This window comes from Hyla sarda, chromosome 13 (genome assembly GCF_029499605.1).
Source record: "Hyla sarda isolate aHylSar1 chromosome 13, aHylSar1.hap1, whole genome shotgun sequence".
NCBI classification, from domain to species: domain Eukaryota; kingdom Metazoa; phylum Chordata; class Amphibia; order Anura; family Hylidae; genus Hyla; species Hyla sarda.
This window is the reverse complement of record NC_079201.1, coordinates 21,196,663-21,213,012: the sequence shown is the minus strand read 5'-3', so window position 1 is coordinate 21,213,012 and position 16,350 is coordinate 21,196,663. Positions and strand designations below refer to the sequence as shown.

The window sequence follows — 16,350 nt, the reverse complement described above, 5'->3', positions numbered from 1 at the left end:
TCTTTTTTTGTCTTGTCCACAGTGCTCCCTGCTGACACCTGATGCCCGTATCAGGAACTGTCCAGAGCAGCATAGGTTTGCTATGGGGATTGTCTCCTGCTCTGGACAGTTCCTGATACGGGCATCAGGTGTCAGCAGAGAGCACTGTGGACAAGACAAAAAAATGTATTCATAAAGAAAAGAATTTCCTCTGTAGCATACAGCTGCTAATAAGTATTGGAAGGGTAGAAACATTTTAATAGAAGTCATTTACAAATCTGTTTAACTTTCTGGCACCAGTTGATTTAAAAAAAAATTTAAAAAAATTCCACCGGAGTACCCCTTTAATTAAAGTACCGGACACTTGACGGACCCCATTTAAGTCAATGGGATCTGTCGGGAACAGTCACCTTCAGTTGTGCTTCTATTTAAAAATCTTAATCCTTCCAGTACTTATCAGCTGCTGTATGCTCCACAGAAAGTTGTATTTCTTTCTGGAGTTCTTTTCTGTCTGACCACAGTGCTCTCTGCTGACACCTCTGTCCATGTCAGGAACTGTCCAGAGCAGGAGAGGTTTGCTGTGGGGATTTTCTCCTGCTTTGGACAGTTCCTGACATGGACAGCGGTGGCAGCAGAGAGCAAAAAGAAAAGCACTTCCTGTGGAACATATAGCAGCTGATAAGTACTGGAAGGATTAAGATTTTTAAATAGAAGTAATTTACAAATCTGTTTAACTTTCTGGCACCAGTTGTTTTCCACCGGAGTACCCCTTTAATTTTCCATTAATGTTTCCGATGAATATCTAGAACAATAGATCTTTTGTGCCTCGCCACAGCTGGGAGTTTGTTACATGTGACAGTAAATAAAAGGTTATGTGTAAAGCATTGACCGGATCCACTTCTGCGTAATCATCCCGTATTATTTATATTCCACCGTAATTGGATTTGTATGAAGAGTAAGGTGCAATTTCTGACCTGATCCATTTCATATAACAAATAAACTAAAAAAAACACAATTCTGTACCTTCCAGAAAGATCTCCAGGGCATCCAGCTGCTGCTGAACACGTCGGAGTCCAACCTGCACCAGCTCACTGCCCTGCTGGACTGCCGAGGGCTCCATAAGGTAAGGGGGCGACTGGCCAGTTGTGCGCGGTGTCATCAGAATGGGTCGCTAAAATAAAACAATATCTAGGGGGATTTATTAAAGGGGTACTCCGCCGCCCCAGCGTTCGGAGCATTTTGTTCCCAACACTTGGAGCGTTGGGGTCGTGACTTCACGGCCACGCCCCCTCAATGCAAGTCTATGGGAGGGGGCGTGGCAGTCGCCACGCCCCCTCCCATAGACTTGCATTGAGGGGGCGTGGCCGTGACGTCACAAACCCTGCCGCCCACACCCGGCGTTCTGCACAGATATCATGGAGGTCCCAGCTGTGCACCCCCCTCGATCAGACATCTTATCCCCTTTGGATAGAGGATAAGATGTCTAGGGGTGGAGTACTCCTTTAAAGGGTGTCAGCCAGGAATAAAGAAACAGAGATGATTTCATCAAAAAACAGCGCCACACCTGTCCTCAGGTTGTATTTGATGTTGCAGCTCAGTTCCATCGAAGGGAATGGAGTCAAGTTGTAATGCCACACACAACCTGAGGACAGGTGTGGCGCTGTTATTGGAAGAAGTTAGCTCTGTTTTTCTATTCTGCTAGTGTGTATCGCCCATGTATTCGATCTGATCTCTCGTCCTCAGGATTACTTGGAGGCTCTTATTGGGATCTGTTATGACGGAGTAGAAGGACTTCTTTACCTTGGCCTCTTCTCCATCCTGGCAGCGTTTGCCTTCACTGCCATGGTATGTGCCGTGCCACAAGCCTGGAAGCATTTGGTCGCAAGGTGAGTTTTCGATTTACCTCTTGCTGCTGTTCCATCATTGTACTCAAGGGGGTAGCACTGTATTAGAGGGTTTGTCCAACCTCTCAAACTTGTAGTGTATAGGTACAAAGCAGCATTAAAAAAAATAGTGTAGAGTGCCTGCCCTGATCCCATGCCGCGTCCATCCCGATGGTGCCTGGTCAAAGGTAAGCAGTGCTTCCTGCCTATTTTTTATATACAGGAAATGCCCGCTCAGCCAGTCGCTGGCTATGGTGGTGACCCGCCTCGGCCACTGATTGAACATGTCAAGAGGAAGGCAACAAGCACTGCTCATCAGGCACTTTAGGGGCAGACATGGTAGAGGACAGGTAAGTATCATTTCTTATTTAAAGGGGTACTCTGGTGGAAAACAATATTTATTTATTTTTTCAAATCAACTGGTGCCAGAAATTAAAACAGATCTGTAATCTTAATCCTTCCAGTACTTATCAGCTGCTGTATGCTCCACATAAAGTTCTTCTCTTTTTGAATTTCTTTCCAGTCTGACCACAGTGCTCTCTGCTGACACCTCTGTCCATGTCAGGAATTGTCCAGAGTACAAGCAAATCCCCATAGCAAACCTATCCTCTTCTGGACAGTTCCTGACATGGACAGAGGTGTCAGCAGAGAGCACTGTGGTCAGACAGAAAGGAAATTAAAAAAGGAAAGAACTTCCTGTGGAGCATACAGCAGCTGATAAGTACTGGAAGGATTAAGATTTTTAAATAGAAGTAATTTAAAAATCTGTTTTAACTTTCTGGCACCAGTTGATTTAAAAAAAAATTTCCCCTCCAGAGCACCCCTTTACTTGTAGTGAAATAGCTCCAGCCCCTTTGTTCTGCTAGTTGGGGGGGAAGGCGCGGCGGGTTTACCATACATACACACCACTGACCTGCTTTCAGTGTGTGTATGTATGTATGTATGTATATATATAATATATAATGTGGTAGGGCCTTGGGGGTGTAGTGTAGTTGGGGTGTTGCTTTGGTATATGAGGGGTTAATATAACCTCTGTCACTCGTGACGCCAGGGTGAGGGTTAGTACGCTAAGGTAAATCTTCGAACTATCGCCACCCTTCCCACAAACGATAGGTGCGTGCTTAAATGAATGAAGGTCCACAATAGGGATGAACTTGAACTTGTATAAACTTTACTGAGGTACTTGCAGTACATCCAATTAACAGCAACAGTCTTAGTAATACAGTCTCTATATAGCACGGCAGTGATGGACAGATGCCGCGGACCATTAGCTTATCCAAGAAGTTATTAGAATTAGGGATGATGCAGAGATCCGTCCGGATTTAGGGGTCTGTTTAGGTCCGGTGATCTTGCGGAGTTAACAGCGATTGAGATAACTCACAGTTTTGTAAGATGGCCGTTGTCGCAAGGCTTGGGCCTAGTCACTGCTGACGATAGCTGCGCAGATCCTCCTCTATCAGCAGCCCACGAGGAAAGAGAGCGATTAATGGCCGCCGCTCCCTTATATGGGCAGGGGCAGGGCCGTTTTGGATTGGTCCACGGTCAGCTGTCACTCACCGTTACAATGCATGGTGGGCGATCACCTGACTTCCTCCAAAGGTCCTTGAACCATAGAGTTTTGGAACACATCACGTGACCCGCAAGTCCTGCAACGCTATAACAAGGTAAGTATACATTATATACATATATACACTTCGAATTTGAATAATTTTAACTACTAAAGGGGTGACAAGGGGCTAACTATAGATGAGGACCCCACCGGTAACTAGGGACTCTGACTTTGGGGACCTCACCACAAGGTAACGGATGAAATCCGGTACGAGGATACCACAAATGTATATGTGTGTGTATATATATATATATGTGTGTGTGTGTATAAAATATGGTCCACGGGGGGCTAACCTGTGATGCTGGCAGCAGAGGGTTATATCCTTTATATCCATGCCATGTCCACACTTTTGTATTTCAGAGACAGAGATTATAATGATATCGATGAGGAAGACCCCTTTAACCCTCAGGCTCGTCGTATAGCGGTACACAATCCCAACCGAGCGCAGCTGAGGAGTTTCTGCAGCTACAGCAGCAGTCTAGGTAGTCAGGCCAGTCTACAGCCGCCAAGTCAAGCCATCTCCAACGCACCGGTTGCTGAATACATGTAAGTAGCGGTGGAAAACGATGGGGTGACGAATGGATAGATACAGATGTAGCAGAGCGGAGTTTGTCATTTGGTTCTCTATAGACTGTTCTCATACTGTGCATTTATTAGGCAGCACAATGCATGGTCATAGTCTAGGGCAGTGTTTTCCAACCAGCGCGCCTCCAGCTGTTGCAAAATCCCTGTAGTTCACCCTGCAGTCCGCACTATTACATGTGCATTGTGACTGCTACTATTACATAGACTAGTGTTTTGCATTGCAAAAACTACAACTCCCAGCATGCCCGGACAGCCGTTGGCTGTCCGGGCATGCTGGAAGTTGTAGTTTTGCAACAGCTGGAGGCACACTGGTTCAGAAACACTGCTCTAGTTAACGTCGGACCCCCAACTGTTAACCTATTTTTCCCTATTAGGGTATTTGAATATTAATATCATTGTACTGAATGCTTTTTTTTTCTCTCCCTTTTCTTAAAGGAACCAGGCAGCTCTTTTCGGGGGTAATCCCCGCTATGAGAACGTTCCCCTGATCGGGAGAGGATCGCCCCCACCCACGGTACGCTGGGCCTCGGAATCCAAATCCTTCTTGTAGCCGACTCTCTACAACTCGTACTATAATCATTTTAAAGCAATACAGGATAGTGTAACAAGACTTCACTGTCCTATTCAGTGTCTAAATACCCAGGGCAGAGTGGATTGTTGGCCCACCCCATTGGCACATAGACCATCCTCTTCCCTCCCAGCTATGCCACTTCTGGCATTTCCCCCCAATATTTCTAAAAGACAAATACATTATCCACAGCTACCTGTATAAGATCAGAAAAAACATGACTGTTTCCTTTTGAGAAACAGTGCCACTCATGTCCACTGGCCGTGTCTGGTATTGCAGGTTATCCAAATTCAAGTCACTAAGGATGTGCTGCAATACCTGACATGACCTGTGGACAACAGGGCACTGTTTCTGGATGACAGAAGCAGTGTTTTTTCCGATATCCCACAACCTTGTTAAGTTTTATTATTGTTTTCTAGAACTTCTAAAGGAGTTATCCAGGAAAAAAGGAAAAAACTTTATATATATATATATATATATATATATATATATATATATATATATATATTCAACTTCAGCAGCTCATAAGTACTGAAAGGATTAAGATTTTTTTTAATAGAAGTAATTTACAAATCTGTCTAACTTTCTGGAGCCAGTTGAATGAATGAATGAATGAAAATATATATATATATATATATTCATTCAACTGGCTCCAGAAAGTTAGACAGATTTGTAAATTACTTCTATTAAAAAAAATCTTAATCCTTTCAGTACTTATGAGCTGCTGAAGTTGAATTGTTCTTTTCTGTCTAAGTGCTCTCTGATGACACCTGTCTTGGGAACTGTCCAGAGTAGAAGCAAATCCCCATAGCAAACCTCTTCTACTCTGTGCAGTTCCCGAGACAAGCAGAGATGTCAGCAGAGAGCACTGTTGCCAGAAAGAAAAGAACAACTCAACTTCAGCAGCTGATAAGTACTGGAAGGATTAAGATTTTTTAATAGAAGTCATTTACAAATCTGTTTAACTTTCTGGAGCCAGTTGAGATATATATAAAAGTTTCACCCCTGGAATACCCCTTTGAGCTTAGCAAATCCAAAATTTCTGACTTCTCTTGAGACCCCAGAAATAAGATGGAGAACATAAATCTGGAAACAAACATTATAATGGAACTGCAACAACCATATCCTAATCGGTACACCAAGGGGGGTTCACCTGGTGCCAGGATCTTTAGGTAAGGGTATATTAAAGGGGTACTCTGGTGGAAAGCGTTTTTATTTTTTTTTTTTTTTTTTTATCAACTGGCTCCGGAAAGTTAAACAGATTTGTAAATTACTTCTATTAAAAAATCTTAATCCTTCCAGTACTTATCAGCTGTTGAATGCTCTACAGGAAGTTATTTTCTTTTTGAATTTCCTTTCTGTCAGTCCACAGTGCTCTATGCTGACACCTCTGTCCATGTCAGGAACTGTCCAGAGCAGGAGAGGTTTACTATGGGGATTTGATCCTGCTCTGGACAGTTCCTGACATGGACAGAGGTGTCAACATAGTGCACTGTGGACTGACAGAAAAGAAATTCAAAAAGAAAAGAACTTCCTCTCTCTAGTATACAGCTTTTAAGTACTGGAAGGATACAAATCTGTTTAACTTTCTGGTACAAAAAAATTGTTTTCCACTGGAGTACCCCATTTAACGCAGAAAACTTGGCAAATGTTCGTCCGGGTATTCCGCAAATAGTATGTTCCACCAGCGCTCGGAAATGCGCAGTCTCCAAAGGCAGCAATGTATTTCCGAGCAGATTCCGCCAAAAGATTGAACATGTTCGGAATTTCTGAGGTGGAAACTATTGCCACAGAAGTTCTGCTGTGTGCACAATGCAGCAGAATCCCATTCATGACTCTGTTGCTGCAGAATTTCTGGCCTGAATTTTTATGCTGGATTACACTCGAAAATTGCCCTGTGAATGGGTCCTAAGAGTCCGTTCACACTAAGGGGTTATCCAGGATTATATATATATATCTATCTATCTATCTATCTATATATCTCTATATATCTCTATATATCTCTATATCTATCAATTGGCTCCAGAAAGTTAAACTGATTTTTAAATTACTTCTATTAAAAATCTTAATCCTTCCAGTATTTATGAGCTACTGAAGTTGATTTGTTCTTTTCTGTCTAAGTGCTCTCTGATGACACGTGTCTCGGGAACTGTCCAGTTTAAAAGCAAATCCCCATAGCAAACCTCTTCTACTCTGTGCAGTTCCCAAGACAAGCAGAGATGTCAGCAGAGAGCACTGTTGCTAGACAGAAAACAACAACTCAACTTCAGCAGCTGATAATTATTGGAAGGATTAAGATTTTTTAATAGAAGTAATTTACAAATCTGTTTAACTTTCTGGAACCAGTTGATGTAAAATATATATATTTTTTCCTGGATATCCCCTTTAAAGAGGGATTGCACAGAAAAACATATCCCCATATCCAAAGGATAGGTCATAAGTTTTAGATTGTGGGGGGTCCGATCACTGGGAATGGAATGTGTCAACCCCCACATGTAGCGGCGGCTGACACGCTCACTCCATGTATCTATATGAAGGGGCATGTCATCCGCCTCTTTGTGTGGGGGATGACATAACCCGCTCCCGGGAAGATCCGGGGTCCCGTGCAGGAGATCGCAGGGGTCTTTGTGGTCAGACCTCCCGCAATCTAAAACCGATCCTTTGGATAGGGGATACGTTTTTCTGCCCAATACTGGGGAGATCTATAGAAACCCGTCCAGAGGAAAAGTTGCCCATAGCAACCAATCAGATCGCTTCTTTCCTTTTTATCAAGGCCTCTGCAAAATTAAAGAAGCGATCTGATTGGTTGCTATGGGCAACTGGGTAACTTTTCCTTTGAATAGGTTTTGATAAAATCTTCCTCTATATCTCCTTTAATTCTTAATTTTTTTTTTACCAGGTTTAAAGACCCTTTAATTTAAATACTGTGTTTTTGAGTATTTTTTTCCTCGTCACTTGCCGCACGTTCACATATATTCTTTCTAATCCATCTTTTGTTTTGCATGCTTGTTTTGGAGCTCTGTAATGTAAAACGTAAGTTGTATCGCTGTCTGTAATGTCAACCTTTCATCTCTGTCCACCCACCCTCAAGATCTTAAGTGGGGGGGACAGAACTATTCAATGGGGGTTCAACTAGATATACTACAACAGTTTAACCCAGTGTTTTCCAACCAGGGTGCCTCCAGCTGTTGCAAAGCTACAACTCCCAGCATGCACTTACTGTCAGCCCTAGTTCCTATATAATGTCAGCTGCAATGTGCCGCCCTGTTGTCTAGATCTGTATTTCCATACCGGGGTGTCTCCAGCTGTTGCAAAACTACAACTCCCAGCTTGCCCGGACAGCCGTTCGCTGTCCGGGCTTGCTGGGAGTTGTAGTTTTGCAACAGCTGGAGACACCCTGGTTGGGAAACACTTTCCTAGAGCAATACAGATACAAACCTATTGAAGTCAATGGGAGCGCTATAGACGGAGTTTAATGGAGTGCATTAACCCCTTAAGGACGCAGCCCTTTTTTCACCTTAAGGACTGAGCCCTTTTTCACAATTCTGACCACCGTCACTTTACAAATTAATAATGCAAAAACGCTTTTATTCTGAGATTTTTTTTTCGTGACATATTCTACTTTATTTTGGTGGTAAATTTTCGGCGTTAATTGCAACCTTTTTTTTGGTGAAAAATCCCAAAATTTCATGAAAATTTTGAAGCTCTCTGCTTGTAAGGAAAAAGGATATTCCCAATAAATTACATTTTTGTTCACAAATACAATATGTCCACTTTATGTTGGCATCATAAAATGGACATACTTTTGCTTTTTGAAAAAATTAGAGGGCTTCAAAGCAGAGCAGCAATTTTCAAAAATGTCATGAAAATTGCTAAATCTGAAGGGACAGATGTTACAGAACTACAACTCCCAGCATGCCTGGGCAGTCGAGGCATGCTGAGAGTTGTAGTTTGGCAACATCTGGAGGGCTACTGTTTGGGCACCACTGTAACAGTGGTCTCCAAACTGTGACCCTTTAGATGTTGCAAAACTACAACTCCCAGCATGCCCAGACAGCCTTTGGCTCTCTGGGCATGCTGGGGGTTGCAGTTTGGCCCCCTTAGTGGTTGCCACAGTAAAGATCATTGAGCAGTTAGACAGAAAACTTCAGAAGCTAATAACTATTGGATTAAGATTTTTTAATAGAAGTAATTTACAAATCTGTTTAACTTTCCGGAGCCAGTTGATATATATAAAAAAAAGTTTTTGCCTGGAATACACCTTTAAATCAGCTGGTACCAGAAAGTTAAACAGATTTGTAAATGACTTCTATTAAAAAATATTTATCCTTCCAGTACTTATTAGCAGCTGTATGCTACAGATTAAATTCTTTTCTTTTCGAATTTCTTTTTTGTCTTGTCCACAGTGCTCTCTGCTGACACCTCTGTCCGTGTCAGGAACTGTCCAGAGCAGCATAGGTTTTCTATGGGGATTTTCTCCTGCTATGGACAGTTCCTGATACGGGCATCGGGTGTCAGCAGAGAGCACTGTGGACAAGACAAAAAAGGAATTCAAAAAGAAAAGAATTGCCTCTGTAGCATACAGCTGCTAAAAAGTACTGGAAGGGTAAAGATTGTTTTAATAGAAGTCATTTACAAATCTGTTGAACTTTCTAGCACCAGTTGATTTATTTAACAAAAAAAAGTTTTCCACCGGAGTACCCCTTTAAATCTGTGCAGTCAGCAAATACAGTTGACTTTACATAGGACTGCAGACTAAAGGTGACGTCACCCCCGGGATGTTTTAAAAACGATTACTAAGCCGTTTCCTCCCCACCGCCTCCTGTTCATTAGCTGCTCCATTAAATATATAGGACGTTTTAAGTGCTGTGGTTTTCCTGGGGTTAAGGACGGGATTACGCAGCGGAGTAGTATGTAGCGTACAGAGTGATAGATCACCAGCTACTTCTAAAGCCCTAAGCCAATCTGCCCCCCCCCCCCCCCACACACACACTTTGCACTTAGATGTAGCAGAGCTGGAGGAGCGCGCTGTGACGAGTGGGCCCCATTCTGAGTTTTCCGATTCCCGTGCCTCCGAATCATACTGTGTGATGGTCTCTGTATACTCCCCCTTGTCTTGTGTATAACATCAGCCCGTGTCCAACAACATCAGCCTGTGTCCAACAACATCAGCCTGTGTCCAAATGTAACCTGATCTTATGTTTGTTTTTTCCTTCAGTATTCTCCAAGTATGAGGGCGACCTATCTCTCCGTCTCCGAAGAGCCATCCAGTATATATGGCAACGAGTATCCAGCCTAAGACCCCCTCCCCCCTTATCTACCAACATCAAGCTATTGTTTGCAGCCTGCGGACACCTCTCCTCCTGCCATGGGCTAAATGGAGAAGAGACTGCAGTAAGACTTGGCTGATAACAGAGAGTAATCGCACGCGGGCCAGGACCTGAGGAACATCTTACCTGAAAAGGGGACTGGACTATGATCACAGACTCTGAAAGAGATGCCATATAACTATCTTAGGCCTAAAATTGAGGTGTAGGACTTTTTTGGTGGGTGTGAGGAATAGAGGGGGATGTACTATCCAATTTTGGAAATAAATATTGTCACTATTTATATAAAGTACGCCCAGCGTACGGAGAATACGACAATAGGAATACTCCAGCATCTTATAGGTCTGTAAATCCACTTTGCTGTAAAATAGTTGATAAAAAGTGGTTAAGATCTAATGGCTTGGCTATATGGGGCCACCTGCTGGCCAACTGGGGTACAGCCACTGAATTTTTTTTTTTTTTAATGAAAAATCACAATTTCAGGGGCTTAGGAGACCCGTCAGCTATGAAATATATGTTTTCTATGTACCATGATCACCCCTTTCTGCCTTGTTACCATATCCAGCAACGGTGGTGATGCTGTATAGACTGATCTATGGTGACTACTTGTATTGTTTTTACTTGTTTAAAAAAAAAAAATTGCTGCCCAATTTTTTGGGGCACCTGCTTTATTTTTTATTACGTGCAACTTGTCTTTCTTCCAGCCCCTGGAAATAAACCGCTTAAGGACCAATTTTAATGTTGTCAATGTTAATTTCAAGCATGGGGGTTGGGGGCTGGTGTTTATGAAAACTAAAATCTAAGCTGCAGTACCCAACACAGCCTGTGGGCAAGAGTGGCGCTGTTTCCTGTACGCTTTCGTTCCCTGTTTAATGGTTATTACTTTTCAAGCCCACTTAGCAATTGTACACCAAGTACACTAATATTAACAAGTATAATACTGCCCCCTATAGACAGGTTTTTTGTAGCTTTTATCCACTACTGATAGCAGTGAATCCCAAATAACTACCTGTTCCATTATTCATTGTTTCCTAACCTGTGGCTCCCCAGCTTAGCTGCAGGCTGCCTAGGCATGATGGGGGTTGTAGTTTTGCAGCAGTATGAGAACCACATGTTGTAGAACACTGTTATTAACACAGTAGGTTCTTTGCAATGCTTAATTTTCCCTGTAGGGGCGCTGTCAGGAAAAAGATACACTAATTCAGTGTTTTCCAACTAGTGTGCCTCCAGCTGCTGCAAAACTACACTGCTCAAAAAAAATAAAGGGAACACTTAAACAACACAATGTAACTCCAAGTCAATGACACTTCTGTGAAATCCCACTGTCCACTCAGGAAGAACACTGATTGACAATCAATTTCACATGCTGTTGTGCAAATGGAACAGACAACAGGTGGAAATTATAGGCAATTAGCAAAATACCCCCACTAAAGGAGTGGTTCTGCAGGTGGTGACCACAGACCACTTCTCAGTTCCTATGCTTCCTGGCTGATGTTTTGGTCACTTTTGAATGCTGACGGTGCTTTCACTCTAGTGGTAGCATGAGACGGGGTCTACAACCCACACAAGTGGCTCAGGTAGTGCAGCTCATCCAGGATGGCACATCAATGCGGGCTGTGGCAAGAAGATTTGCTGTGTCTGTCAGTGTAGTGTCCAGAGCATGGAGGCGCTACCAGGAGACAGGCCAGTGCATCAGGAGACATGGAGGAGGCTGTAGGAGGGCAACAACTCAGCAGCAGGACCGCTACCTCCACCTTTGTGCAAGGAGAAGCAGGAGGAACACTGCCAGAGCCCTGAAAAATGACCTCCAGCAGGCCACAAATGTGCATTTGTCCACTCAAACGTTCAGAAACAGACTCCATGAGGGTGATATGAGGGCCCGACGTCCACAGGTGGGGGTTGTGCTTACAGCCCAACATAGTGCAGGATGTTTGGCATTTGCCAGAGAACACAAAGATTGGCAAATTCGCCACTGGCACCCTGTGCTCTTCACAGATGAAAGCAGGTTCACACTGAGCACTTGTGACAGACGTGACAGAGTCTGAAGACGCTGTGGAGAACGTTCTGCTGCCTGCAACATCCTCCAGCATGACCAGTTTGGCGGTGGGTCAGTCATGGTGTGGGGTGGCATTTCTTTGGGGGCTGCACAGCCCTCCATGTGCTTGCCAGAGGTAGCCTGACTGCCATTAGGTACCGAGATGAGATCCTCAGACCCCTTGTGAGACCATATGCTGGTGCGGTTGGCCCTGGGTTGCTCCTAATGCAAGACAATGCTAGACCTCATGTGGCTGGAGTGTGTTAGTAGTTCATACAAGAGGAGGGCATTGATGCTATGGACCGGCCGCCCGTTCCCCAGACCTGAATCTGATTGAGCACATCTGGGACGTCTCACTCCATCCACCACAGACTGTCCAGGAGTTGGCGGATGCTTTAGTCCAGGTCTGGGAGGACATCCCTCAGGAGACCATCCACCACCTCATCAGGAGAATGTCCAGGCATTGTAGGGAGGTCATACGGGCACGTGGAGGCCACACACACTACTGAGCCTCATTGTGACTTGTATTAAGGACATTACATAAAGTTGGATCAGCCTGTAGTGGGGTTTTCCACTGTGATTTTGAGTGTGACTCCATATCCAGACCTCCAGGGGTTGATAAATTTGATTTCCATTGATAATTTTTGTGTGATTTTGTTGTCAGCACATTCAACTATGTAAAGAGGAAAGTATTTCATACGATTAGTTCATTCATTCAGATCCAGGATGTGTTATCTTAGTGTTCACTAAGACTTCTGACCTCTTTTTCAATACTTTCTCAGAAGCCTCCGCTGTCCTCACCTTTACCGAATTACCGAAGGAACAAAACAATTTCGCCTGCACTAATAAAATTCAACAGCGAATAACATCTTCAATTATCGTTCTCAGCGTGATTCCAGTTCACGATTAAAATAATGGAATATTCAAGGAAGTGTTCAGTCATGATGACAATATATGGCCGCAACTTACAAGGGTGGTCACCCAGCTTCCCTGGAGTCCTGAATGGTGAGTATGCACTTAAAGGGGTATTCTGGTGGAAAAAAAATTTTTTTAAATCAACTGGTGCCAGAAAGTTAAACAGATTTGTAAATTACTTCTATATAAAAATCTTAATCCTTCCAGTACTTATCAGCTGTTGTATATGCTCCAGAGGAAGTTGTGTAGTTCTTTCCAGTCTGACCACAGTGCTCTCTACTGACACCTCTGTGAATGTCAGGAACTGCCCAGAGTACAAGCAAATCCCCATAGCAAACCTATCCAGCTCTGGACAGTTCCTGACTTTGACAGAGGTGTCACCAGAGAGCACTGTGGTCAGACTGAAAAGAACTCCAGAAATAAATACAACTTCCTCTGTAGTATACAGCAACTGATAGGTACTGGAAAGATTATGCTTTTTAAATAGAAGTAATTTACAAATCTATATAACTTTGGGATATCAGTTAATTTTAAAACATTTTGTTTTTCCACCAGAGTACCCCTTTAAAGGTAGATTTGTCATTCAGGAGTTGGGGAAAGCGGAATGATAACTACTGTGGCTTCCGTTACTTCAGAAAAGCTCCTGGTGGGAATCACATTGGAGGCCATATTGGTTATCACCAGCTTCCCAGGGACAGTCTGAAGGACTACCATACCTTTTTCCTTACCACCCGTACCTATGGTGAGTGTGTTGGAGAAACCTAGAAATGCACTGGATTTGGACGGAGGATCTTATGTGTTGTGATAGGCTGCAAGCTCCAAGGATGGAGGTCGGATAAAGAATCATCAGCCATGGAAGGGGGTCCGTACTGAGAAGATAAATGGTGGGTACAGATACACAGGGGCAAGAGAAGGCAGGACCCCAATACCTACAAGTCATACAACCGGCATTATCACAACCAGGGTGACCCCATTAAAGTGACAAAGGTCCCTGATGACAGTGATTGTCACAGCCCCCCATATATCACTATCACAGCCCCCCACATACGTGATTGTCATAGCCCCCCACATAACAGTGACTATCACAACCCCCACATAACAGTGACTATAACAGCCCCCCCCCATAATGATTGTCATAGCCCCCCACATAAGTGATTGTCATAGCCCCCCATATCACTATCACAGCCTCCACATAACAGTGACTATAACAGCTCCCCACATAAGTGATTGTCATAGCCCCCCATATCACTATCACAGCCTCCACATAACAGTGACTATAACAGCTCCCCACATAAGTGATTGTCATAGCCCCCCATATCACTATCACAGCCTCCACATAACAGTGACTATAACAGCTCCCCACATAAGTGATTGTCATAGCCCCCCCATATCACTATCACAGCCCCCCACATAACAGTGACTATCACACCCTGCCATCCCCCCTCCAGACAGTGGCCCCCTACATAACACAGGCTATCATAGCCCCCACATATCAGTGACCATCACAGCCCCACATAAGTGATTGTCATAGCCCCCCATATCACTATCACAGCTCCCCACATAACAGTGACCATCACAGCCCCCCCCCCACATAAGTGATTGTCATAGCCCCCCATATCACTATCATAGCCCCCCATATCACTATCACAGCCCCCCACATACCAGTGACTATCACAGCCCCCCACATAAGTGATTGTCATAGCCCCCCATATCACTATCACAGCCCCCACATAACAGTGACTATAACAGCCCCCCCCACATAAGTGATTGTCATAGCCCCCCATATCACTATCACAGCCCCCCACATAACTGTGACTATCACAGCTCCCCACATAAGTGATTGTCATAGGCCCCCATATCACTATCACAGCCCCCACATAACAGTGACTATCACACCCTGCCATCCCCCCTCCAGACAGTGGCCCCCTACATAACACAGGCTATCATAGCCCCCACATATCAGTGACCATCACAGCCCCACATAAGTGATTGTCATAGGCCCCCATATCACTATCACAGCCTCCACATAACAGTGACTATAACAGCCCCCCACATAAGTGATTGTCATAGCCCCCCATATCACTATCACAGCCCCCCACATCACTATCACAGCCCCCACATACCAGTGACTATCACACCCTGCCATCCCCCACCCCCCAACAGTGGCCCCCTACATAACACAGGCTATCACAGCCCCCACATAACATTGCTATCAGTGGCTTCTGTATGTATGTTGATGTACCCCCTCCTAATTCTTCTATAGAAATCCTTAAATCACACAATTAAAAGAATCACATGACTTATGAGAAAAGCAGTATATATTGCCAAATAATCATCGGCTATGCTAATATACGTGTGTGTATGTATATATATACAATATTTTTTCAGATCAGATGTTTATATATATTCTTTGCTGAATATCCATAGTGTGTATGCCTAAGGGTGCGTTCACACCGATTTTGTCTCCGTTTCACCATTACATTTGCTGTAAAGTCAACTACGCTATTGTATACAGTAAATAAAAACATACATTTTATTTTTTGTGAACGCACCCTAAAATTTGTACGCTTCTGTGTTTTTGGACCCACTCCTGGTTTCAGTTAAATAGATAAAAGTAAGGCTCAAAAATCATTGAGTGAACACAGCCCTACAATTATTTGCAGTGATCAATGTACAGTGACCCCTCGACTTATGATGGCCTCGACATATGATCATTTCAACGTATGATGGCCTCTCAGAGCCCATCGTATGTTGAAGGCAGCATCGACATATGATGCTGCTGTGTGTCGGGGCCATCGTACAAACAGCTATCTGACAGCGCTGACAACTTCAGCAAATGACAGATATATAGTTGTTTAATGTGCCACGTGTGCCCCGTTCTGCCTCCTGTTACTCACATGCTGTCCTGCTAACTCACGCAGGCTTCCACTGTGAGCTCCGTGTAAGCCCCGCCCCCCCCAGTGCAGCCATAGCCAATAGCCTGCAGCATCTTGCTGCAGGCATCCAATGAGCTGCTGGCTGCCCTCCCCTTCCTTTCCTATAGAGCTGTAGTCAGCAGGATTGTAATGAAGGACATTCTGTCCCCCCTGAAGGTATTCAAAGAACTGTACAGTACTGTATGCGATGTCACACATCATATACAATACATATACACACTATACACCCCATACATCAATGTTTCCCTATCAGTGTGCCTCCAGCTGTTGCAAAACTATAACTCTCAGCATGCCCAGACAGTCAATGGCTGTACATGCATGCTGGGAGTTGTAGTTGTGCAACAGCTGGAGGCACCCTGGTTTGTTAAACACTTCCCATACACTCCACATACAATGGTCATCCCAGAACCAATTAGCAGTTTCCCATAGAGATATTTATTCAACTTACAATGGTTCCAAGGCCCCAGAACCAATTACCATTTTTACATAGACATATGTACTCGACATATGATG

At 43.9% G+C, this 16,350-nt stretch overlaps 1 protein-coding gene and 1 long non-coding RNA gene across 3 annotated transcripts in view; one reads left to right on the top strand and one right to left on the bottom strand.

Annotated features, from left to right (window-relative positions):
- The window catches only part of TTYH2 (tweety family member 2), a gene marked incomplete in the record, with an annotated part of 81,310 nt that extends 70,625 nt beyond the window's left edge, over positions 1 to 10,685 (top strand). Inside the window, 5 exon segments of the mRNA XM_056550645.1 lie at positions 1,010 to 1,102; positions 1,723 to 1,865; positions 3,832 to 4,017; positions 4,492 to 4,570; positions 9,843 to 10,685. Coding sequence (XP_056406620.1) covers positions 1,010 to 1,102; positions 1,723 to 1,865; positions 3,832 to 4,017; positions 4,492 to 4,570; positions 9,843 to 9,923 — 582 coding nt within the window.
- LOC130297772 (uncharacterized) overlaps positions 1 to 16,350 on the bottom strand; it is an 82,143-nt gene that overhangs the window by 15,408 nt on the left and 50,385 nt on the right. The window lies entirely within an intron of this gene.